Below are 25725 nucleotides of genomic sequence, written 5' to 3' on the forward strand. Positions count from 1 at the left end.
CCTGACTCCCTCTGCCTGTCTCTTTTCCCCAACAGCTTGCCAGCTTGCTCTCCTGTTCTCCTCTCTTGCACACGCTGTACTTCACCTGCTAACACTGTGCTCCCTGTGTCATGAGTGCCTAGAGAGACTGGAACCGAAATAAACAATTTCTCTTTATTAATCGCTATGCCCATCACGCGGTTTGTGTCTGTGGCTCTTCAGAGGCCTACGTTTGTAGATGTCAAGGCCAGAAGGGACCATTACGCTCATCTTGTCTGACCTCCTGCATAATCCAGGCCAGAGAGCATAATTCCTGCACTGAGCCCGTCGCTTCTGGTTGGGCGAGACATGGCTGAGGCAGCAGTTAAACTCCTCCTGTGAGTGCAGCGCTTTGGAAAGGAGACAGCCCAGACCTCTTCAACCCTCTGTTCATCCCTGAAATGAATCCAGCCTGGACAGGAGCAAGTGTCCCAGTCCTGCCCTGCCAGTGTGCTGCACTTCTGAGCTAAAGGAGCTCTCAGCCCATTTACCCTTTTTACATATTGGTATAACAAGAGCGTTCTTTCAGTCTTCTGGAACGTCCCCTCTGTTCCAGGACTTACTGAAAATCAACACTGAAGGTCCAGTGAGCTCCTCAGCCAGTTCTTATAAAACTCTTTGATTCAAGTTATCCAGACCGGCTCATTTAAAAATGTCTAGCTTTAGTAGCTACCCTTTAACATCCTCCTGAGATTCTAGAAGGGAGGAAAGAGTGTCGTCATATGACATGTCTGCATCATCAGTTTCCCCCCCAATACAGGACAGAAATATTTATTGAACAATTCCGCCTTTTCTGCATTATTATTGATAATTCTACCATTTTCATCTAGTAATAGACCAATACCATTTTTAGGATTCCTTTTGTTCCTAAAATATTTTAAAGCACCTTATTGTCCTTAATGCTGCTGGCCATAGAGTTCTCCTTGCATCCCTTTACTTCCTTTATCAATTTTCTATAATTCCTAGTTACTGATTTATATACGTTACTATTAACTTCCCCTTTCTTCCATTTGTTTTATATAAAATTTTTTAGAACTGCCTTCATTTTCCCTCTAAACCAGATCAATTTTTAATCGACATGGCCTTCTTCCTTGATTGTGGCTTTCTGAGCATTTAGTAAGGTGTTCTTAAACAATTCCTACTTGTCATTCACATTTTTTGGATTGAATTCTTCCTCCCAGCTGATTTGGCTTGTAATAGTTTTCAGCTTTGTGAAATTGTCCTTCTTCCTCCCACACATTCTAGAGAGGTGTGTAAGGAGCCAGTCACCCTGTTCCTGATCCAACCTGTTCTTAGGTTGGATATTAGGAAAAACTTTTTCACTAGGAGGGTGGTGAAACACTGGAATGCGTTACCTAGGGAGGTGGTGGAATCCCCTTCCTTAGAAGTTTTTAAGGTCAGGCTTGACAAAGCCCTGGCTGGGATGATTTAGTTGGGATTGGTCCTGCTCTGGGCAGGGGGTTGGACTAGATGGCTTCCAGGGGTCCCTTCCAACTCTGTTATTCTATGATTCTATGATCTGGGGGTCTGTAGCAGACACCAACTAATACCCCATTTGTGCTTTATCTGTTGATCCATAAGCATTCAGGATCATTTTCTTCCGTGTTAGCGGCGACTCAGAAACAGGAAATGCCATTTTTGACATGAAGTGCTTGTCCCCCTCCCCTTTTGCCCACTCAACCCTTCCTAAAAAGGTGGCAGCCATTGATTTTAACATGAATCTTCCTAGCAGGTTTCAGTAAAACCAACTAGATCAAATTTATGCTCACAAATTTATGCTCCAGTTCCTCTTGTTTGGTACCAAGCTCCTAGCATTGGTATAGAGGCAATGTAAGAATTTCTTCTCTTCACATCCTTGGGTGTCTTGATTCATTTTGTTCTCAACATCTCAGCTTTGTCCACAACCTGGCGTTGGCGGGTAAAGAATCCCCCGGTGCCTTGCTCCCACCCTGCCCCAAGAAGAGAGGGGAGGCTGCGGGTCAGGACAGAAAGGCATTGACAGGCTTGTACAAGGGCACTTGCCCCACCCAGCTTGCTTTACGGGCCCAATCCTACTCCGACTGTAGTCAGTGGCAAAGCTCACAGTGACTTCAATGGAAGCAGGATCAGGCCCTGCGCCTGGCTCTCCCCGGCAATATCAAGCATTTCACTCCAATCGGTACTGAAACGGACACCAGCGCACAACCAAAGTGTCGGCAGCTAGAGACCAAACAATCGTACGGGATCACTCCACAGGCAGGAGTGTCCAAAGGGCAGAAAATTGACTGAGTGTTTTATGAATAATTTTAATTAGTCCAAGGAAGACAACAACAAATAAATAAATAAATAAATGCACTGTTTCGAGAAACCCCAGCTAGAAATCCATCTGCTCTGCACGGCTCCCTGTTAATCGCTCTACGATAGCTTACGATAAAGGACACAGAGACGTTCCTCAAGGCAGAAAGCTCTTACAACATGTGGCTGCTTCAGTAGCTGTACGCCCCTGGTATCATCGCGGGAGAGAAAGAAGCAAGTGACTATGGCACAAACAGGAAAACAAAGAGTTCACAGTTCTTTTATATTGGCCAAATGAGTCTTCATCCCTCTCTGAAATAACCAAGGCCACAATTGGATCATCCCCCATGAGAGGCTGGGGGAAGATGGGGGTTCATAAGGCAGGGGAGTGAACAGGCCCCTTCAGCTACATCAGACTGGGCCCCAAGAACGCCTTCCAAGATTTCAGCTAGGTTTTTCACCCCCATTCGGTCTCACACGAGAACACCCATAAGGGTGGTCAAGCCAGCAACAGGGGAAATGGCTGAAGAGGAGAAGTCAGTAAGAAAAGCCTGACGTGGTTTCCCAAACCTGCCAGGTGTTCCAAACACCCCCTCCTGACTGAAGGCGTAAGGCACAGCTCTCAAGAAAGGCCTGGCATGAATTCCCACCAAGGCTGATCTGCAGTGAGCGAGACAGTCAGCTGGGGGAGCAGTTTATAGATCAGGAGTTTGAAGGAAGCTCTGACTCCAACACCTTCACACAAGCCATTGCTTAAGCCAAATGGCATGAGCAGACCAAGCCACAGTTGATCATATGGCTGTTTAAGGCAAAGCTGCAGGTGCAAATGCAGAGTCAGTTTGGAAACTTGGCCCTTTCTGTCCCCTTGCTCCTCCAGTAGCATTGCAAAGGCCAGACGAGCTGCAGCCCTGTGTTCTGAGGTATGGTGGGGAAGGGGTTCATTCTTCACCAGTGGTGGTCTTTGGTCTTTCACACCTTGGATAGACATTTAACCCACTTTGCACACATGTAAATGACTGTGCAAGGTGCAGGGCAACAGAGAATCAACCCCTCTCTCCCTAAACTTCAGAACAAGGGGCTTAAGGCTCCAAGATGCACTTCCCTTATGCAACAGTCCTCATGTAGTTCCCTGGAACCCCGCATTCCCATGCTCTGCAGTGCCCTGGAACCCCGCATTCCCATGCTCTGCAGTGCCCTGGAACCCCGCATTCCCATGCTCTGCAGTGCCCTGGAACCCCACATTCCTATGCTCTGCAGTGCCCTGGAACCCCACATTCCCATGCTCTGCAGTGCCCTGGAACCCCGCATTCCCATGCTCTGCAGTGCCCTGGAACCCCACATTCCTATGCTCCGCAGTGCCCTGGTCCCCTCATTCCCATGCTCTGCATTGCCCTGGATCCCCTTGTTCCCATGCAGTGCAGTGCCGTGCCGTGTCCCCTCATTCCCATATTCTGCAGTGCCCTGTGTCCCCACATTCCCATGCAGTGCAGTGCCCTGGATCCCCACATACCCATGCTGTCTAGTGCCTTATAACTCAAGAATGCTTTAATCTCGCTCACTTCTAGAACCAATTCTTTCTGCAGCTCCCGATGGCTTTTAAACAGCAGTTATACAATGGTTATATTAGCAACTTGCCACAAACCCTGCATAACTTGCATAAACTCGAGCAGATGGCAGCTGCCTTTATCTTTAATATGGTATATTCACAGGTCCAGCATGCAATGCTCCAACCTGATACGTGCAGCCAGGAATGCGATTGGCATGAGCCTCCCCACTCCATTAATATTGACGGTGGCCCAATTCCATTGGCCAAATCCATAGGCCCCATTTTGGCCACTAAGAGTATTCTGTTCTCCCTCTGCAGGATATTAGTAATTCCTATTAAGGTAAATGGAAGTTACTTGAATCCTGCTGCAGGAGAATATAGCCCCTGGAAGGCAGATCCCATCTGATCAGCTGCTGTAGCGTAATGGTAAAGTGCAGCTCTGCAAACCACCACACAATCCAGCACTCAAGCATGCATGCACTCTTTCTTTTTATACTCCTAAGGCAGAAATCCACAAATTCTAGTCAGCAAAGATTGCAGGGAGGCCTTGATTAAATATCCCTTTTCTTGTGTCTCATGATAACTTCTATTTTTCTCTTATTGGAGAACTCATGACAGAAAAAAATTACCCATTTACAAACAAACCTGGTTTTACATGTAAATGTGAAAGGATCTGACAATGTAACTGGCATGTGAAACAGACTGAGGTGGAGATCTGTTTCATTTTGGTTCATTCCACTTCAGAATTAAGACTCTCTATAGTCAAGAGTCTTGCAGAGTGATTGCAAAGTTCCTTCCAATATGACAGCCAGTGATTTTATTTAAGTGGATGGAAAAAGTGAGGGAAACTCATTTCCTGCCCTAAAAGAATCAAATAAACCCTGATCCTTGGCTCTAGGGCCTATCTGACTCCCAAGCTAATAGAAATCAGCTCTGGCCTTCAGCTCTGGCCTTAAGATCAAAAATTTTCCCAGCCAAGGAACAGATTTTCCCTTCACTTTAGAAGGTTTGTGGGTTTTATTATCACTTGCTAAATACGTTGTTGCCCATTATTCAGCTTAGTCCATAGTTTCAAGCGCTCTGGGTTGGTTTTCTCCTCCATCTTATGAATTCAGCAAATAAATCACTGGGCAAAGACCAGAACAAAGAAAAGAGAAAATAAAAGTAAAGGAAAATGTGAAAAAGAGCAAGTGCTGGACGCGTGTGGATACCTGTGCTCATATGTGAGGTGAATGTTTGCCAGCAAAACCAGAGGCTTTAAATTGAGTACACGTTATAGTTTACCAGCATCTGGCTGACTTTTTCAAAAAAAATTTTCTCAATTCCTCGAGATGTCTGATGCTGCAGCCTCTCTCTCTAATGGGCTATTTCCCTAGATACACTTCATTCATCCTAAATATTTATATTTCAATCAAGGGGATTTCTTCCCCATCCTCCAGACCTCCTTAAGGGATAACACATTAATACATTGAGAAAGCAATGACAGCCTGATTCCATTAAATTCTCTTCTTAAACAGTCTTATGTTATAATACAAATGGAGTCCTTCTTATACTCACATAAATCAGGTGTTCAGCAGATCTAATCTCCTAACAGGTTCATCCTTTCATCACTTAAGAAGCATTTTATCTTATTTAAAGTGATAGAAATTGATGATCACAGTTTTATTCCTTTAACGGGTTTATTCTCGGAACTGGTCTCCTCATCACTGTAATTTGGTATTCCGGGGGTTCTTTTAATTAATTGGAGCAGTTTAGTCTTTAATCCAGACATCCATTGGAAGTGGATTTTGTGTTCTTATATCAGGTTTATAGCCTAGGGCTGATTCCTGCGCCCTTTATTCACATGACTAATCCCAAGGGGCCAAATCCACTCCCATTGAGCCTGATTCTGAACCTTCTGGGAAGCACTTAGGGCCCTGATCTCCTACTGATACCAGTGTCAGTTACTGGTCTGCACCTGACAGGGTCAGGCTGATTGACTTCAGTGGGCATGGCATTTGCTCAACACCTGCACTGATTTTAACCTCAGTCACTGATGTGCACGCTGTTTACTGTCCTGCAGACCTTCCTCAAGCAAACCTCCCCAACAGTGTTGGGATAGGAGGTCTGAGTAAGGACTGCACTGCTGGTTCCCACTGATTTCAGCAGAAGGAGGCTCAAGCTCCAGAGGCTAGGGTCTTGATCCAAAGCCCAGTGAAGATAACGGAAAGACTCCCATTGACTTCGGTGCGGTTTTGGATCAGGTGTTTAGCAGGATTTCACCCAGACTTCTAAATGCTTGACAGAGAGTTAAAGAACACGGCATATGGCATGTAATTAACGACACACAGATCATGACTTCTGGAGACCATTAAAGAATGTGGTACTTCAATGGAGTTTTTTTCCCAGGGTGATGGAGACCATAGTTTGGCCCTGTATCTTTACAATGATAGCAAGAACCAACCTCAAACTGCTAGGAAAAATACCTGCCTGTGTATTGACAACCCCCCAAAAGCTGGAGAACTTTAATCGTTATTTTAGGGATAACTTTTGGAATCACTGAAATAAAATATGACATGAGCAAATCTGTCACAAGCAAAATTATTTTTTTGCTTGTAAGCATTTTTGTTTGGCTATTTAAATACCTATTTGTATGTGCCTGGGCGCATTTGAATGAAGCCATTAATAGTATATATTTATTTATATACTATTATATATGATATATTTATTGCAGTACACTGCAAATGTCACCTTTTGTTGGGATTACTTTCCAATCTAATTCCACTTTTAAACTTCCTCCTGACACTGGTGTTTTCTCTCTCTATGCAAAATATTGTGCTTTACTTATATTTCAGGTTTTATTGCCAAGATGTTACTTCATCTCCTAATTGCAGACCATGTCTCCTGGCATCAGCACAAATGATCAGACTCAGACTTCTGAATGGGGAAGACCAGTTCATTTAAAACCAAAATCTGGAAACTGTTTAAAATGCAAGTCGTTTTTCTGTTTTTTTTTTTTCTTCTGGACAAAGAACCAGATTTTTTTTTTTTTTTTTTTTTGTAAAGGCTTGAGGACCGTGGATTTGCTGGTGTGACTGGCAGGTGGAGTGAGGATTGTGTGTTTTCCAGGTCTCTGTCCTGCTTTCAGAAGTAGGATAGGTGCAATGCAAATATTGTGAAGGATTGGAGAAGTCTTTTATATTCACATAACTTGTAAAAATGATCACTTTTTTCACATATTCTTCCCTTTTAGTTAGGAACAGTGAAAGCTCAGATTCTATGCCACACAAGTTTTACAATTAACTATTGCTAAAAAGTTGTTGACTGCTGGAAATTATACCTGACATAAAAAACCAAAACACAAAACACAGACTCTAAATGTGCTTTGTGTTCCATAAATCACCTAGCAGAGGACCACCGATATGTAACTTTGGCTGTGCTCATTACTGCAGGCTACCCTTGGCTGCCCATCAGTCAAAGGTCATGAGGATACAGTATTGTACATGGCACAGAGAACTTCCAGATATCTTGAAGTTTTCTTTCATTCTGATGTCAGGGCTTAGGAAAGCAGCTCTTCCCAAAATGAAATAAAAAAAGAAACATTTGGTTTCCAAAAGGCTGCTGGACTAGGTACTTAGTTATATTCAATAGTCAGGTGAGTGTCTGATCTGCATTTTCAACGTCTGTTTTGGCTCCCAGATATTTTCTTGCACAGGTGAAAGTCCAATAGTCCTACTCTGCTCTGAGGTATGGAGTTAATGTAAAACCTCCATGCTGAACAGTTAAAAAACGCTTTTTATCAGTTTGTTCACCTAAAGAGGAAGAGTGAAGGCCCAAGCTGAAACAGCAGGAGTGAGGGGTCTAAGAACCCTAACTGACAATTGTAGTCTCTGTCACCTGGATGACTTCATTCTCTACCAAGGATTGTCCCCCATCGCCATTGAGTTGCCTCAGTCTCAGATTTATAGATCCGTAGGTTTTCCTTGGCCCCCTGGAGCCCGGGAAGGTCCGTCTCCGGTACAGCTCCCCTCTGTAGATGGAGACCAGCAGCAGCACGGAGAGCAGCATGCCCCCCAAGGTCAGCAGGCCCAGCCCTGCGATGATACACTTGTCCAAGTGGGAGCCCAGGCGCGCGTAGTACATCTCCAGCCTCTCCATCTCCCGGGCCGTCACTGCGGCGGGGTCCACCCGGGGCTGGCGGGGGATGGTGTAGGCGATCACCACCAGCACGATCCCGCTCACGAGGAAGATCAAGGCCGAAATGAACCCATAGTCCACGGAGTGGCCAGCGGGCTCTGGCAGGGGCCCATCCTCCGACCGGGGCGAGAGGTCTCCGCGCTGCGCCCTGGGCCGGGCGGCGCCTCCCCGGGGGCCGCTCCCCGCCTCCTCGCGGCTCCGGAACCAGGTTTCCTCTTCCTCCGGCGCCTGGTAGGAGGCGTTGTCCAGGCCGGCGCTGGGAGCTGTCCGCGGTGCTGAGCAGCCCCCGGCTCCCTGCGGCGCCGCTCCCCGGCTGGCCCCGGGGCCCTTCCCGAGGCTCCTCAGCTCCAGGGGGCGGGAAGTCGCCATGGGCCAGCAGCTCCCCGGGGCATCCCCGTCAGCGCCGGGTCTGCGGAGACACGAGACGGGCCCGCAGGCCGGGCTGTGAGCGGCCCGCAGCTCCCCGGCCGCGCCCTGCAGCGGCAGGGGCCCCGGGGGCAGGGCCAGCTCCCCGCGGCCGAGCGGCAGCTCCCCGGGCTCGGCAAGCGCTGGGCAGGGCAGAGCTTCCTCCGCGCCCCAGCGCCAGCCAGCGCCCCGCGGCCATGCAGCCCCCCGGGCCAGGGGCCGGCCAGACCGCCCGGGGTCACCGCCCAGCGCCTCCGCCGCGGGTGCATTGAGAAGCCCTGGCCGGCTGCAGAAGGCACCGCCCCCCCCCTACACACACACACCCCCACACCCACACCCACACCCACTTGTTATTCTCCTACCTGCCCTGGCCGCGCACTGCGGGCTGGCTGCGCCGGGGGCCGGGCTGGGCTCAGGGCAGCCCGCGGGAGAGCCCCGCTTTGCCACCCGCCCTGGGTGCTGGGGGGCCGCTGCTCCGGCCCCTGTCGTGCCCCGCCAGCAGCGGGCCGCTTTCATCTCGCAGCCCCCCGCCGCCCGGTGCCCTTCCGCGGGAAGGATGGAGGTCAGGACGGCGGCGGGGCTGTGCTTTCCAGCCCCGGGAGTTAAGTAACGCAATCCCCCGCCCAGCTCAGCACTAGCCTCCTCCCTCCCCGCCCCGGCTGCCCTACATTCCCCAGGACCTGGCACCGTCAGACACACCTGCTCCAAAGCACCCGACTCAGCCACCAGCCAGAGCCCCGGGAAGCGGCACCGTCCCCTGGGGCGCGGCGGGGAGCAGCGTCCCGTCCCCCTCCCCGCCCCAGCTGGCTCTGCCGGGGCCCGGATCGCCTATCCGTGCAAGCGGGCGGGGGGAGGGGGGGCGAGAATCCAGCCAGGGAACGGGGGCGGTAAACAAAGGCGCCGCCAGGTTCTCACGCAATCGCCCAACGGAGCAAATCATGCACCTGCTGCCAGACAACGAGCCCCTGCAAGGCCCGGGCGCGGGGACTCCTACCTGGCCGGGCAGAGCCAGAGCCACCCTCCCAAGGCGGTCGGGCCCGCGGGCTGCTCCGGTGGGCCGGACGGGGCTCTCTGCGGAGCAGGTGGGAGACATCCCCTCTGTGCCAGGCAGCCAATGGGGCCGGCTGCGGAGAGCCCGGCAGAGGGGCCGAGCGGGCGCGGTGATGAGAGACAAGCCAATGAGGGCACATACCTGCGGGCTGGGGGGGGGGGGGGGGGAGAGGGAGAGGGGGCGGTGTGTGCAGGGCGGGGGTGGGGGGCACGGTGCTGCGGGGCCCAGCCCCAAGCCAGACGCCAAGGCTCAGAGGCGAGACAGGCCAAGCGCATGGAACCAGATCCCGGCTGGGGAGAGAGACCTGCCGGGGAGAAAGTCCGGGAACCGCCACCCCTGGCGCTGGGCGTGTGCTGGGGGGCGACGCAGAGACCAGTGTGGGGAAGAGAGGGGTCATTTCTCCCGTCACTCAAAGCAGGGAGGGGTCCCATAGGGGCTGGGGCCAGGGCGCCGCTCCTGCAAACTAAGTCAATGTAAGTCAGTGGACTCTGGGATCAGCCCCTACACGTTCCCAGCTGTACAGTGATGAAGCAAGTGCTCACTGGTTTCAGAGGGGCAGCCCTGTTAGTCTGTGTCAGCAAGGACAAGGAGGAGTCCCTGTGGCACCTTAGAGACTAACACATGTATTTGGGCATAAGCTTTCAGTGCGCTAAACCTCACTTCCTCGGATGCATGGAGGGGAACATACAGTCGGCAGCAGGTTTAAATATTCAGAACAGATGGGCATAATGCCCCTCGTGGCACAATGCACCCTGAAGAGCAGCAGGACCGTGCCCCGGGCCCTAGAACAGTCTGAGACCCCCCCCAACCCCCCACCCCGTGCGCCTTCCGTCGCAGATTTCTGCTACCTGCTTTTCATATAGCACTGGACATATTCCAGACATGTCAGATGTTAACCCTTCCATTTCCCGATCCCTGTGTGACCTGCTGGCATGAGAGTGGTTTTAGTTTATTTGTTCCTAAACTAAGTGTTATTTTAGTTTTAGTACCTGTACCTAGAGATTGTGATGTGAACATAAATACACAATGATACACAATGATATGGGGCCTGGGGGTATTCAAAGCCACCCAGGGAATGTAGACCCCCAATGCCCAGTCACTGTAATGCAGAGATATCTCTCAGGCAGCTTCAGAACCTCGGCCATAAGAACACACAGAGACTGACATGGAGATGCTCTGACACCAGGCTGATGTGTGTGGTGTAATAACTAGAACAGAATAAAATATTAGACCACATTTATCTCAGGAGCAATTCGTTTGTATCTGACACAGCTCCACCATGGATACATTTGGCCCATGGTCACTACTGTTCATAAGATTAACGACATGAATTACCTTTATCTTCATTATCCATCTCTGCGTAAGCTTTAACTTTGCCTTTTTTTAAAACAAACAGACAAACTCTATTGCTAATGTTTGGAGGAGGGGGATTTTAGCTGCTTTGTCTCACTTTCTGATTTGACTGGGATGCACCCAGTTCTGTTAACTGAGCCGGCAGGTCTCAGCCCAGTACGCAGTAGAGACATGGCCACACTGCAGCCGGAACTAAATGGCATCCATGTAAATAGACGTAATAGAGAGGCCAAGGACTGACTAGGAATGGAGACTGAACTTTCCTCTCACCCCTAGAAGCAATCTCTCAAGGTTGGGGCTGGGGCACATTGCTGGGGCATTGTATGGGAGGTTTGCACTGTCATTCGCTGCCTTGCAGCTGTTCCGTGGATAAGGGGTTTCAGTCTCTGTTTTTGTCAGGTCAGGAATTCTTTCGGGGCAGCCCTCTGGCCTGTGTTATACAGGAGCTCAGACTGGATGATCACAGTGGTCCCTTGGGGCCTTGGAATCTGTGCATCTCTGAGCAGGACAGTATTGTTTAAAGACATATGCATTGAATTTTGTGGTATGCTGCCTAATCATACAATGCAGCCACTCACTCATTTCTCCAATTCCATCTTTGTACTTTGTCAGATCCAGGAGCCTAGAATCCGCTGTTTCCCAGGATGCATCCATAACTGGGGTCTTAAAAGCGGAATTAAAAATAAACAAAAGTGCATCCCAATATGTTAACCACATGTACATAGATTTCCAGAGCAACACATTCCTAGGGCTAGGAAAAGATCCTCAGAACCAGGTAGATCAGGGGAGATGCTTAATCCAGAATGATACATCCACATGGGAATATGTGTAGATAGAGTGTGTGCATAAGTGTGTGAATAGACTGATAAATACTGACATAAGAGACAGATCTATCGACTAGACAGAGACACTAATTATATTGAATTCATTGTAATAAAAAAATTCCAGCCAAGATGCCCTCTAGCAAAGCAATGATTAATTTATTATCTCACTGTTTTGGTCTGTGAGCTGCTTTTTATGGGGCTCAGAACATGGTGGCCAATATTTTCAGAAGTGACAAGTGACTTTGGGTGCCCAGCCAGAGAGGGCCTAATTGTCTGAAAGAGCTGGGAGCACCATCCTCTGAGAATCAGGCCCCACAACAGAGCAAGCTGAACCTGTAAGGCCAGGCACCACAGCTTGTCAGTTACAGGTCTCCACCCCTTTAAGGCCAGGATTTGGAGAGCATGTGACTGGAACTGGTAACTCAGAGCCTGGCCTGCTGGGCTATAAGAGAGGCAGCCTTGCTCTCACTAAAGCAGAGCGTATGGCTGTGAAATTGGAGCTGCTTTGCTGGGAGAGCTGAAGGGGAGCAGCTGTGGCTGTTAAGTCCATCCTGGCAGAGAATCCTCAGGGGGGCTGTGGAAAGAGTAGCAGGCTGGAGACTGCCAGGAGGTGGTCTGAACCACTGCAGCTGAGGGATGACCTGATTTCCTGGCCCCCCTGCTCCAAGGGGTGAATGCCTACAACCTGAAGGGTTACAGGGTGAAGGTCTGGGGAACTGGTGTCTTGAAGATCTATTTGCAGAGCTGAAGGAAAGCTCTGGATGGCTGAAGGTTTTGAAAACTGACTGGTCTAATGTGAAGGGGCGCTGAGGGAAACCCTCAGGCTGAGCAGCTCTCCTGTGCCAGTGTGGGGAGGTAACTTGTCTTTGGAGACTCTCTGTTGAACCAGTCTCCTGGAAGGCAGGTTTGGTTTGGACCTTTGTATTCTGTTTGAGACCATTCCCTGTGCGGGAAACTGAGCCTTCGTGACCCTGATGAGGGTCTGAATTGGCAGGAACCCCCTTTGGGCCTTTCATGTGTTTCAAGTTGAGCTCCCAAAGCATCGAGGCACCGCAGATCACTAGTCACTTCTGAAAAATCTTGGCCTGCAGAGATGAGCCAACAAGCAAGATAAAGTCGCAGCCCTATAATGTACAACTTGGATCTGTGACACATGGCAGTGAAACGCTCTTTCTACAGCCATGAACATACAGGGACCAGGAGAGACAACACCGTGTGTGGCAGCATAAACTCCCTCTTCACATGCTGTAAGAAACAAGCTCACTCTTGCCGCACTTCAACCAAGAAGGTCTCGGGGGACCGGGTTCATGCAGCCCTTTCTTCACTTGCGGACCTTTCCTCCTGCTCTGACATTCAGGACACTTTCTCCTTCCTTTGTGCCCCTGTTACTTTGACTGTTTTGTACAGGGGTTCCCCCCGTACTTCCTTCCTCCCCCGGCAACTGTCCTCCTTAGTCTGTGATAGATCCTGTGTCCAGTGGTGCAGGAAGGAGGTGAAGGGAAGCACTGGCAGAGCGATGCCGTTGTTTTCTCACTTAAATAAAAGGCTTTGTCACGGCTTTGGCCAAGGAGCGAGTCCGTGCCACTTGGCCAACCAACTCCTGGGAAGTGCAGCTCACGGGGAGAGCTAGATTTGGCTCCTGGCAAACATCAGGAGGCTTTGGAATGTAGCGCAGCGTCGCAGCTGTGGGATATGAAATGGGGGAGGGTGGATAAAGATCTGGGGGAGGGAGTAGTTTCCTGTAACCTCGCTTTGGAATTTGTTTCCCTTCAGCTTGGTCTACACACAGAAGTAAGACCTAGGTAAAGCGACCTAGTCTGGATGCAGTTATACCAGTCCAGCTAGTTCCCATACAGGACGGGGAACACGCTAGACGAGGGGGTTCAACTTTTGTGGAATTGCACCCCACCTTAGTATTTTCTTTCAACTTGGAGGCCCCTCCCCCCATTACAATAGCAGGAAGGATACTGCCCCCTTGCATAGCTAATGCATTTGGCTGGGCCACACCTCTGTCTTGACGGAGGGGTGGCCAAATCTGAGTGGTGGTGAAACCTCGTGTGCCGGGCTGCAGTGCCACTCACTCAAATTAGCCCCAGCTGCCGCTCCATCAGGCCAGCAGGAAAGGGGCTCTGCTGTAATTAGTATTAGTGTATTAGTGTAACTAGCTAGGTATAAAAATCACACCCCGCCCCCAAACACCATAGTTATACCAGCACAATCCAGTGTGTCGGCCAGGCCTTGGAATGACTTCACTTAGTCTACTCGGGTGCATTCTGACAGCAAACAGAAGGATTGTCCTTGGGAAGGATTTCGGAGTCCTGGGGGAAATCCAGGTCAGAGCAGGGACAGGCAATGCGGTGGTAATATGACTTCTGCCCTTGCTGGCACTGGGGGAGCTGGACTGAGAAAATCCTCCTAAAGATAAGGCCAAAGAGTTCACCACAGACAGACGGACAGAAGAAGGGAGGCAACACAGAAGCAAGGAGCTCAAGGGCCATCTGGCTGGACGGCAGCATCCACAGAACAGTGAGCGGCTCGAGAAGCAGAGAAATCCCTCACTCTCCCTTCCAAAGGGCAGCAGGATTTTAACAAGTGGCTGCTGCAAAGGGCCGAGAGCTCACTCCAGCTCACCGGTGACTAATGCTCTGCTCTTCTTTCCAGGAAGCGCTCTCTGAGCTCCACTTCCCCAAATACAATCCCACCTCGAGCCCTTGAGCTGTAGGCAGAAACGATGCCCTCACCTGTCTTGTCCCCAGCTGACTGCTCCCTGTGTCTGTGCACCCCAGTCAATCCCAGGTCCTCTGATGTGGGTCAGAGCTGTAAATCTTCATCTTAGGCACCCAGCATAAGGGCACCTGTGTGTACGCACAGCCGGGAAGGATGGTTCAGTGGTTAGAGTGCGACCCTGGGACTTGGGAGACCCAGGCTCCATTCCTTGTTCTGCCACAGCCTTCCTTTGAGACCGTGGGAAGTCACTTAGCCTCTCTGTGCCTCAGTTCCCCATCTGTAAAATGTGGATAGCAGCCCTGCCGTGCCCCACGGGGGTGTTGTGAAATGCTAAAACACTGCAGTGATGGGGTCCACGTAAGTACCTGAGATGTGTGTGAACGTAGACGCTGTCTACACTTGGAGCCTGATTCACCAGTGTGCCTCTCCAGCTGTATGCTGGTGTAGCCCATACAACGTCAGTCGAGTTGCACTGCAGTAAAAATGGAGTAATGCAGCGATGAATCGGGCCTGTCTATGCTGAGACCTGGTATCAGCTTCCTGCCTGTTGCCATCCCTCTCTTGGACTTGTGGAGAACGGAACCTGATGGCCCAACAGGACTTTTCTCTCACCTTCTGGTGGCCAATCCACGTGGCGCTGCCTGCATGCTCCGCTGACATCTCTGCACTGGGTTAGCGTCTTCTCTTAGCTCTGCTTTATCCAATAGGACAGTCACTAAATCCAGATAGAGACTGGGAGTGGCTGGGTCATTACACATATTGAATCTATTCCTCTAGTTAAGTATCCTCACACCTTCTTGTCTACTGTCTAAATGGGCCATCTTGATTATCACCACAAAAGTTTTCTTCTCCTGCTGATAATAGCTCATCTTAACTAATTAGCCTCTCACAGTTTGTATGGCAACTTCCACCTTCTCTGTGTGTATATATAGATCTTCTCACTATATGTTCCATTCTGTGCATCCGATGAAGCTTATGCTCTAATACATTTGTTCGTCTCTGAGGTGCCACAAGTCCTCCTGTTCTTTTTTCTAAATCCATCTGATGTTTGTTCTGCTCTCCACTCTCTGCATTTGTTAACCTGAGCGATTGCACTTGAAACATTGCCACCAGACTAACAAGCTCCCTTCTTATTTTTCCTGCACTCCTCTCCCAGCTGCGGTGTGCTCCTTTTTCCCGTCTGGTGGGCATCTGCAGGGAGAGAGAGCGAGGCTGTTGGCTTTCTTGCTTAGCTTCAGTTGTTTTCTCTTTTGACAGAGGCAAGGAGCCCTCTCCTGCATTCTCCGCCAAAGCACTTGAGGTCAGGTGTTGTTTTGCAAGACTCACTGCTGCCTCCCTGCTTTGCTTGGAGTGCCGCAGTAAAAAAAACCACATTTTCAAAGTTGAGTCACCAGTTGCTTTTATTCTGCTCACTGCTGGGTGCTGCTGCATGGTGGAAGCTGCGGAGCTTGTGCAGCAGACTCCGCTCTGCTCAAGGACGAGGGGGTAGCAGAGAGAAGATGTCCCAGAGTCCTTAGGAGGCCAGTGAGTGTGCCCGGCCAGCAGGGTGGCAGATTGCCTGGTGGCTTTGTGCTGCCAGAATGCAGCTGGAGGAGGAGCAGAAACTGCATCTAGAGCACAGGCTGGCCTGGCTGAGGAGAGAACTGGTAAGACATCTTCAATTTTATAGCCCTACCTGGAGCCCTCCCTTCCCTCTGTGCAGTAAGAGAGAGATGCAAACATGCAAGCACGCACACAGCCAAGACTGCGAGCGCAGGGGGACATGCAGACCAATACACTGAAACACACACAGAGCTCCTCCAGAGACATACCCAAATGTAAACACACGTGCACGCTCACACCGCCACAGAGAGAGGCTCTTCTGGGTCAGGGTTTGTGCACACACCTTTGAAATAAACATGCAAGCATGAACATTCATTCATACATAAACACACACATACACACATGCCCACAAACATACCTGCAGAAACGTTCAGAGAAACACGCATTTGCCAGCATCAGTACACATTCACAGCAGCAAACCTACACGTGTGCGCACACAGACAGACACAGAGGCGCACTGACAAACACATATACGCAAATAGTCTGCACGTCACAGGGACGAGTCTCCCGCTCTAATCACAATTAGCATTTATATGGCACTTTCACATCCAGTGCGTTTGGCACACCCTAGGTGCCGAATCCCCTTGCACCGCTGTGAGTTCGGCAGGTTTTATTTCAAAGGGACTGAGGGGAAACAGGCCGAGAGGTCGTGTTCTCCCCTGCTCCAGATGAAGTAAGTGGCAAAACTACTAACTTCAACAGGCTCAGGCCCTACGGGACTTGTCCAAGGCCATGGCAGCATCCGTGATTAGAACCTGTTCCCAGAATGACTAATCCCTGGCGTCCTCCCTGCCTCATGCTCAGAGGCTGCCTTACCTGCTGACCTTCCCCCATTAGACACTGTACAGTGCTCCTTGCTGTCTGTCCCAGTCCACCTCCTGACTCCTCACCTGCCTCAGTTAAACCTCCTCCCACACCCTGCACTATCTCCACAGCAGCCACTGTGTCCCTGTAGCCTCGGTCTCCTGCTGGGAAGGAGGGCTACCCCTCTCGCCCCCAGGATTCCTCCTGTCCCCCCTGGGAAGGGCTGTTTCCCTCCTCCTTGATGTCTCTTGAGACAGTCTCTTTGCCTGACCCCAGCCTCCCCCTTTGCTCTGTGCTACGCAGACCGCATGTGCGCGCTGCGTCCCTTTCACCACATCTGGGTCAGCATTGGCTAGCCAATGCTCTGCAGGTCAGGAGTGGAGTGAAGCTAGGGGACTGGAGCAGCCGGTGAGGTGGAAAGGGAGCTTGTGAATTTACCATGTGATCAGTTTTATATCCTGGCCCCTAAAGCTCCTAGCACTGGGAAGACCTTTGAGTGTTACGTCATGGGCTAGTCTGGCAATAGCATACCCGTGGGGGAGATCACGCCAAGCCCGTGGGGGTGATCCTAGCAAAGTCCTTCTTGTGTCACCACCTTTGGCTGCCTAATCCAGAATACCACCCAGATTCCGATGGGTTTGGGTCAGCGTGCACAGGGAAGCAATCCCAGCCACCTTACACCTAAAGTGCTCCTTGCTGGGGTGGGCGGCAGTTAAAGGGAACTGGGATGAGCAGGGTCCTCTTCCCCCCAAAATACGTAAGCTGAGGATGGTAGAAGACGCTTCGCCTGGCAAATCCTGCTACTCAGGTGGGCTGACCACAAAGCCAAATGATCTACAAGAATTAAAACCCTGGAATATAGACTTCAGGAGCTCCGATACCATGGCAACGAGGATGGGGTGGATGGATAGATAGGAGAAGGCCAAGATTAAAGCCTACAAATCAGGAGGAGGAGCAGCAGGAGAGAGCCACACTCAAACGGGGATGCCAAAAGAAAAGAGAGATGGGTTAGATGGAGAAAAATCTGAGTGAGCTTGGGGCAGTGGATGTGGGAGAGAGATGGGGGTGGGGGCTGGGAAAATAACTGGAAATCGGGTCGGAGGGAAGGGGAGATACACCACTGGTGGACATGCGGAGAAGAGGAATTAGAAGAGGGGTCAAAGAAAGGATTGGCCAATCGGAAAGTGGCGGCACAGGATGAAAGGGGGGGAGAGCCTGGTTGTCAGTGAAGGAGAAGAGAGAGAGAGATTGGAAGCAGATAAATGGCCCATAAATGAGAGGAGAAGGAGGAAAGTTGGGAGGGAAGAAATGGAAAAGGGGCACGAGAGAGATGCATGAGCAGGGCTGTGAAGCTGGTTCTGTTTATTTAGGTTCCTCCAATGCATTGTTATTTCACTGGAGGAAAAGGGGAAGTGTGTGTGTGTGTGTGTGAATGCTGAACTCCATCCTGGCCCAGGGCAGAGCTGGCATTCGCTCCCAGCTCTGCTGGGGAGGTAAAGTTTCATTCCTGCCTCTTTAGTATTCATAGCTTTCCACAGCAGACTGAACACCAGCAGCTGAATGCAGCTCAAGGTGACTCAAAGGTCGGGTCTTGATGACAAGAAAAACAGCTGAAGATATCTGGAGCCAGCTGAAAGCTCCAGGGCAGCTTTATACTGAGGCAAAGAACTGCATCTACTGAGGCACTTTCTATCACTCCACTGCCTCACGGTTACGCACCTGGACGTGTGCTTAGATAGAATCTCTAAATACAAACAATAGATGGCAATATGCACACACGTACACACACACACACACACCCCTAATCATGGTGTCTCATTGCTCATGTCCACACGCTGTCACACCCCTATTCACAATTAAACACTTGCACATACTCAAAATCACTAATCTTTGGCAATCACGGAAACATGACCAGAGTTGCAGAATTAGGACTGTCACATAGACGGCAACTAAACTTAAGGCACTGGTGACCTGGGTTCAATTCCTGGCTCTTCAACAGACTCATCATGTGACCCTGGGCGAGACATGTACTCCCTCTGTGCCTCAGTTTTCCCACCTGGAAAATGGGGATATTATAATCCTTACTTTGTCTGCCTTATCTGTTTAGATTGTAAGGTCTTTGGAGCAGGGACTCTCTCTTGTTATATGTTTGTACAGCCCCTCGCATAGTGGGGCTCTGATTTCAGTTGGATTCTCTAGGTGCTACATAATACAGTAATAAACTGCACCGTATTCATTAGAATCCAAGCTTTCATTTAAAACCACAAAGGGGCATTTTTCTAATGCCCATTCAAGGTTTAACGGCCCCATCTTCCATTCACAGATGAGATCCCATACAAGGAGAGGGGCATTTCCAGGGGAGTGCACCCCATGTTTCCATGATATTCTACCATGGGCCCTTTCCTGAGAGACCGGGAAACACAGCCAAGATGATGGTGGTGGTGTAGGGTCTGCCCAGGCCGATTCAGTTTTATCCTTCCCTAGGGGTTCAGAGGAGCACAGTGCCGAACAGTCTCTGTCCCTTTGCAGCTTCACTCATCAAGGGCCTGACCCAAAGTCCGCTGAAATAATTGAAAAGACTCCCACTGGACTTCATGGACTTTGGATTGGGCTCAGGTTCTCTTCATCCTTTCTTTGAAGTCTGGGGTGGCTGAATTCCTTCCAATCTACGAAGTTCTGACATCCAGCCAAGTGCGGGTGCAAGGTAACACCCATTCAGGCTACACAGCTCGGCTGATAGGGAAGCCCAGCTTTATCTGCTCTACAGACAGGTTTACTCCAACTTTACTGTGGTGCTGACCACTGGGTGAGGGAGAGAGATTCCCCCATGGGCCCACTTGCTGTGCCAACCCCCCAGCCATCACATCACCTCCTAACCCCAAACCTTCCACTGCTTGCTTCTCAAATTGTTTCATTGTGTGGGACAGCCGGAAAAAATCAGTAGACGACTGGTGTTCCAAGGACTACAGTGAGAGGGTCACTGTTATAGGACCTTTCTATATTGGGAAGCTGATGTACGGTGCCCTGATCTGTTGGGAGTTCCCAGACAGCACAAGACAGCCTCAGCTACATCGGCCCTTACCCCTTATGATTGTGAAATCATTCACTGTAATGAATGGGCCAATTCTTCCTCAACTTTCTCATGCAAGTGGTGTCACTGACTACATAAGAACGCAAAAGCTGCCATACGGGGTCCGCTCAGTGGTCCCTCTAGCCCAGTAGCCTGATTCCACCAGTGGGCAGTACTAGAGCTTCAGGAGAAGTGTACTGAACAGGGCAGTCTTGGACAGATCCACCCCATCTTGCCCTCCTGCTTTCTGGCAGTCAGAAGTTTAGGGTCATCCCAAGCATGGGGTTGCATCCCTGACTATCTTGGCTAATAGCCTTGAGGGACATATTAAGTTTGTTTGTTTTTTTAAGCCATTTATACTTTTGGCCATCACAACATCCCATTGCAATGAGTTCCACAGGTTAACTGTGTATTGCGTGGAAAAAGTACTTCCTCTTGTTCATATAAAACCTGCTGCCTATTAATTTCATAGGGTGACCCCTGGTTTTTGTATTGTGGGAAAGGGTAAATAACACTTTTTTCCATCCCATTCAAGATCTTATAGACCTCTACAATAATCCCCTCCCCCCCTTAATCATCTCTTTTCTAAGTTGAACAGCTCTAATCTTTTTAGTCTCTCCTTGTATGGAAGCCATTCCGTACCCTGGATCATCTTTGTTGACCTTCTTTGAACCTTTTCCTGTTCCACTAGATCCTTTCTGAAATAGGGCGACCAGAACTGGACACAGTATTCCAGGTGTGGATGTACCACAGATTTATATAGTGGCATTATGATATTTTGTGTCTCGTTTTCTATCCCTTTCCTAATAGCTCCTAACATTCTGTTAGCCTTTTTGATTGCTGCTGCGCATTGAGCTGAAGTTTGCAGAGAACTATCCACGATGACTCCAACATCACTTTCTTGAATGGTAACCGCTCATTTAGAACCCATCATTATACATGTGTAGTTGGGATTATGTTTTCCAGTGTGCATTACTTCGCATTTATCAATGTTGCATTTCATCTACCATTTTGTTGCCCAGTCACCCAGTTTTGTGAGCTCCCCTGTAATGCTTCACAGTCACCTTTGGACTTAACTATCTCGAATGGTTCTACTTGCATGAATAAGACAAGGAAGATTTGACCCATTTTAAGGAACTAGCACATTACTTCTCTGATCCCACTGAGTTATCCCGTATGTTCCCTCTTCTGTGACACGCTCTACTGTTCCATTCTCATGTTTGGTTACTCATGCTCTGCAGTCTGACGCAGCTGATGTTGCAGCCTATGGCTTTATGTATGGCCAGGATTTATACCGGCTTAACTGGTCTCTTTTCTGCTGAAATAGCTGTACCAGTATAACTCCTAGTGTGGACACAACTATAGCAGTATAAAGGTGCCTTATGCTTATAGCTTATCCCCCTTCCCACAGGAATGGCTAGACCAGTACAAGGCACCTCTAAACCAATATAACTGTGTCCACATTCGAGGAGCTGTATCGCTTTAACCTCATCACTGTAGTTAGAGCACTGCTACTTTGTGTAGACAAGGCCTAAGATGCGGTGACCTACCCCACATTTTCACACTTCTGATCCTTCCAGCCTGTCCCTTCGTCGCAAAGATCACTTCATTCTTTCAGCCTCGTCTACCCACCTTTCCAACTCGGACACCCGTGTTCAACAACCCTTCACCTGTGACTCGGCAACCCTACCTCCCTTGGGCTTCAGCCTCTTTCCCCATGTTCACTCCCCCTTCAGAAAGTCCCCTCCTGCCCTCAGAAACACTAGTAAGTGCTGGAAGACTGTAGCAAGGAGGGAGGGGATGAAGGGCTGAGGGTTTCCAGTACTGGTTCCATCACGTTTAGATCAGGCAGTTCACAGCAGTGGCTGGACTGTGCCCCTGATGTTTGTTTTCCCCCTTCTCTCGATGGGTGGAATAAGAGTCTCATAAACCAAAGACTGATTCAGTGCTAAAGATTCAGCATCGTTGCTATATATATATATTTTTATGCCTTGCTCCAGTCAGAGATGCAGCTCCAGGATCAGCAGCTGCTGGAGAAGCTGTTACAGCTGCACACCAGCATGCAGGAGCTGAAAGTGGAATGCGCTTACTGGGAGAGTTCAGATACGAGCAGGGAGATGATCCGCACCAGAGCTCGGTCCAGTTCAGAAGACATGGGTGCTCCAGTTCCCACAGGATCCTCGGCTCCATCCCTGAAAGGAGAGACAAGCAGGAGGAACTCCATCCCATAAGGCAGCTCAAGCTATTTGGGGAACAGAACTGATGGTCACGTCAATGTTAAATTCATCTGGAAATAAACAATCATCTCTCTCTTTTTTTTAATGGTCATCCTGAGGCATAAATTGTGACTGCTCCTTTTAGGGCTGAGCTGATCACTGCCACCCAGAGATTCTCTCCATGAACTGAACCAAGAGTCTGAAACGCTCGCCATCGATCAGTGTTACTGCCACATCAGTATTGGTGTCTTCAGCCTACCTGATCACGATGGTCCCGGCCAACAGGCCTCCTTCAGTGGACACCAGGGAATGTTTTCTACCCAAACGCCCCTTCTGGGAAACATCTCAACATGCACAATAAAAGACTGCCCCAGGCGTGCGTGTTTCATGAACCTTCCTTTTCACTTCCCAACACACTGCCCCGGCTTAGGACAAATCCTCATGAGAACTTCCAAATTCAAGGAAGCCTGTGAAGTGATTTGGTCTGGTACCTGAGGGCCAGATTCTGACATCCTTATTGCCATTTGGAATCACCGTACTCCCATTAGTCAACGGGACTCCTCATGGAATAAGGTTCCACTAAACCAGAGTTAAGGGTATGTCTACACAGGCTGGCGAGGGTGCTCTCCGGGGTGGGTAGACAGACACACACTAGCTCTGTTTGAGCTATCATGCTAAAAATAGCAGTGTGGCTGTGGCAGCATAGCCAGCTGCTTGGGCTATCCACGAATGTACCCAGGGCTCACACAGGCTTGTAGTCGGGCTGGCTAGCCCAAGCTGCTGCCCATGCCTCCATGGCTACACTGCTCTATTTAGCACACTAGCTCAAGCAGAGCTAGCCCGTATCTGTCCACCTGCACTGGGAAGCACCCTCTCAGCTGCTGTATGGACATAGCTAAGAGCACATCAGCTAGTGTGCTGGGATCTCTGCCTATTGTACTGACCAATACTGTCTCATTGTTTCCCTGCACTTTCCTGTTGGTCTGTATCCGTCTGTTGTCTCTTATCTTATACTTAGATTGTGAGCTCCTGGGGCAGGGACCTTCTCTTTGTTCTGTGTCTGTACAGCACCTAGCGCAACTGGGTCCTGCTCCATGACAGGTCTCGTAGGAGTCACACTAACGCAGATAATTAATAGTAGTATCAGAATCTGGCCCTTTGACATCTGTGGATTAGTGCTTCCATGACAGCTGGTATTTCTGTTATCATGGTAGTTAGGGAAAGGAAGGCTCCCAGAGACTGAAAGGTGTGGCAGCATGATGCTACAATGGTTGTGATTTGTGCTTTTTATTCATGAAAATGCACCCACAGCTCAGAGAGGACACAGTCTTATTAATAGAAATAACTATCTGCTAAATCCGAATATGTGTGTGTGTCTGTGCGTGCAGGCGGATAACGTGTTCGCAGAAGAGCTTTCCGAGATACCTGCCTTCACTCCAGTATCTCCGTAACTGCGACTGGTGCTGGGTGTGCATCGGTAGGAGCTGGCATTTTACTGATCCTTGACAGCAAGGAGTTCCATCTGAGATAGGAGGGGGACACAGGAAACGCAGATCCCAGCTGAATCCATGAGCAAGGCAGGAAATGTTCAAAGTTATTGCACCATACGTACAATTAACTCATTTCTTTTAAGACTTAATCAGCACTGTCCTTTAAAAAAAGAAAAGAACAGAATAGAACTTATTTAGAACTACTCTGGAAGTCTCTTGATTTCCCATGCACTCCTGTGCCCGCAGGAACTCTCCAGAGAGTGACTTCTGGTCTGATACATATATTCAGAGCTGAAGGCCCCAAAAGTCCATTAGGTCATTAGTCTGACCTCCTGTAGATCCCAGGCTATTAAATGTCACCCAGTTACCTCCATATTGAGACAGATAACATGAGTCTGGCAAAAGCATCTTCCAAAAAGGCCACCATGATTGGGTTTGTTTGTTTTTTCCCTATTGTATTCAAGGCACTTTAAGAATAATTTGTAGTGAGGCACCCTTCCCTATGTGAGGTGTGGTGATTGGGACACTTTGGGTGGTTTTCTTTAAAGGAGGGGATGAATTCTCCAGAGTCAACAAAGTCTGGTCAGGTGAAGTGAGCTTTGTTAGACAGGGTTAGTCTGTACTACACAATGCCATAGCTCCACCTGGGGAATAGCCCAGTGCCAGGAGAGTGCAATTGCAACCAGCCTTCTATTGCCAACAGGAGAAAGGAGGTGGAAGAGCCAGCTACTAAAGGAGGAGGCTGTAGAGACACCTGCAGTGACTGTGTTAATGGGGCTGTGTCCTGATAATAATAATAAAAAGCATTCCACCCTGCTCCATTTTCTTCCTCTTTCTTTGGATTCTCTGTAGCTGTCACGAGAGGTTCCCACTCACTTCAATGACACCTACTGCAGGTCGATCACTCAGGACTAATGTGGGTATGATGAGCAGCTTATCCCTCTCCCAGTGAAACCCTTGTGGAAGGAAGGACAAGTACCCATGCCGGGAACCAGTCATCCCCCATAAAGAAATGCAGCGTTTGATCTGCCACACTGCAGATGCTGTAAGGTAAGTACTTCACCTAGAGGGGGCCTAGCACCAGCACCTATGCGAACCAGAAGGCAAAGGATCGATTTCTAACTCCAAAAGCTGCTCGGGGGATGGGCGAGAACCCACTAGATGTGCCAGGGATTTGCATGGGAAACGTGTGAAAATGTAACCGATGATAATTGATGTCTAATTATCTTCCGCTAGCACCAGGCCACTGGGGAGATGGGGAAAGCAACAGGGTGAAGAACTGTCCCTGGCGCGGAGAGGCAGCAGCAGCTGATGTGTCAGGCTGAGGCTGTGAAGCCCAGGAGGCTGTCCTCTGTGCTTGGCTTTAATATAAAGCAAAGTAGGCGTGACCAAGCTGTGAGAACTCTCTTTGCTTTCCTCTTTGTGCTGGAATATTTATAATTGGGGTTGACCAGCTACCCCTTGAAACCATTTGTGGGAGGCAGGGGGGGCCGTGTGCCATTCAGCGTGTTGTCAGCTCACACCTGGCCAGTTACACACACACAGCTGCATATATCACCACCACTGCAGTTCAGAAACAAAGGATTCTCCACATACAACAGAGGTGGGGGTCTAACTTTTGCTATCTGTGATATCTTGTATGGCCAGAGGTTTTCTGAAATTCCATGCCATGACTTTTATTTATGATTTCCCGTAGCACCCGGCCCGATCCGCTGCTCAGTGTTCCTGCCAGTTAGATGTTTGCTGATTGACACAGCACCTCTGAGTCTCCTCACCAAGCTATATTGGATTCCCTACATTAGTTCTTCCAGCCCATGTTTCCCTTCTACAAATTGTCTTCTGTTTCTTGGTACATTCTACAGGAGGTTCCCAGAAGTGCACTAGGTTCTCTTCTCACACTGGTGTAAAGTTGATGTAAATGAGAAAACCAGGCTCACTGGGTTTAAATCAGACCATTCAAAGTACTTGGGCTGAAAGGAAAAAGGAAAAAACCCTATCTTTTGAAATGTTTGCAAGAAACTAAATTACATCATCAACATAAGAGAGACACGGTGGGCAAGGTAATATCTTTTATGGGACCAACTTCTGTTGGTGAGAGAGAAGCTTTTGAACTTACAGAGCTCTTCTTCAGGGCTGGGATAGTACTCAGAATCACAGCTAAATACAAGG

General features: G+C 49.4%; 1 protein-coding gene and 1 long non-coding RNA gene across 2 annotated transcripts; one reads left to right on the forward strand and one right to left on the reverse strand.

Annotated features, from left to right (window-relative positions):
* Positions 1-6795: 6795 nt before the first annotated feature.
* On the reverse strand, positions 6796-8405 carry TMEM74B (transmembrane protein 74B). The gene has a single exon (XM_007062545.3). The coding sequence runs from the start codon at positions 8381-8383 to the stop codon at positions 7688-7690; it is 696 nt and encodes a 231-aa protein (XP_007062607.2). The 5' UTR covers positions 8384-8405; the 3' UTR covers positions 6796-7687.
* A 7328-nt stretch (positions 8406-15733) lies between these two features.
* On the forward strand, positions 15734-25725 carry LOC122462809. Its single transcript, XR_006285619.1, has 3 exons — positions 15734-16020; positions 24409-24606; positions 25253-25725. It is a non-coding gene; the product is annotated as an uncharacterized LOC122462809 (long non-coding RNA).

This window comes from Chelonia mydas, chromosome 13, assembly GCF_015237465.2.
Source record: "Chelonia mydas isolate rCheMyd1 chromosome 13, rCheMyd1.pri.v2, whole genome shotgun sequence".
Taxonomy (NCBI): domain Eukaryota; kingdom Metazoa; phylum Chordata; order Testudines; family Cheloniidae; genus Chelonia; species Chelonia mydas.

Bases quoted from the DNA above. Each gene is read 5' to 3' on its own strand.
- TMEM74B (XM_007062545.3), bottom strand. From the start codon at position 8,383: ATGGCGACTTCCCGCCCCCTGGAGCTGAGGAGCCTCGGGAAGGGCCCC.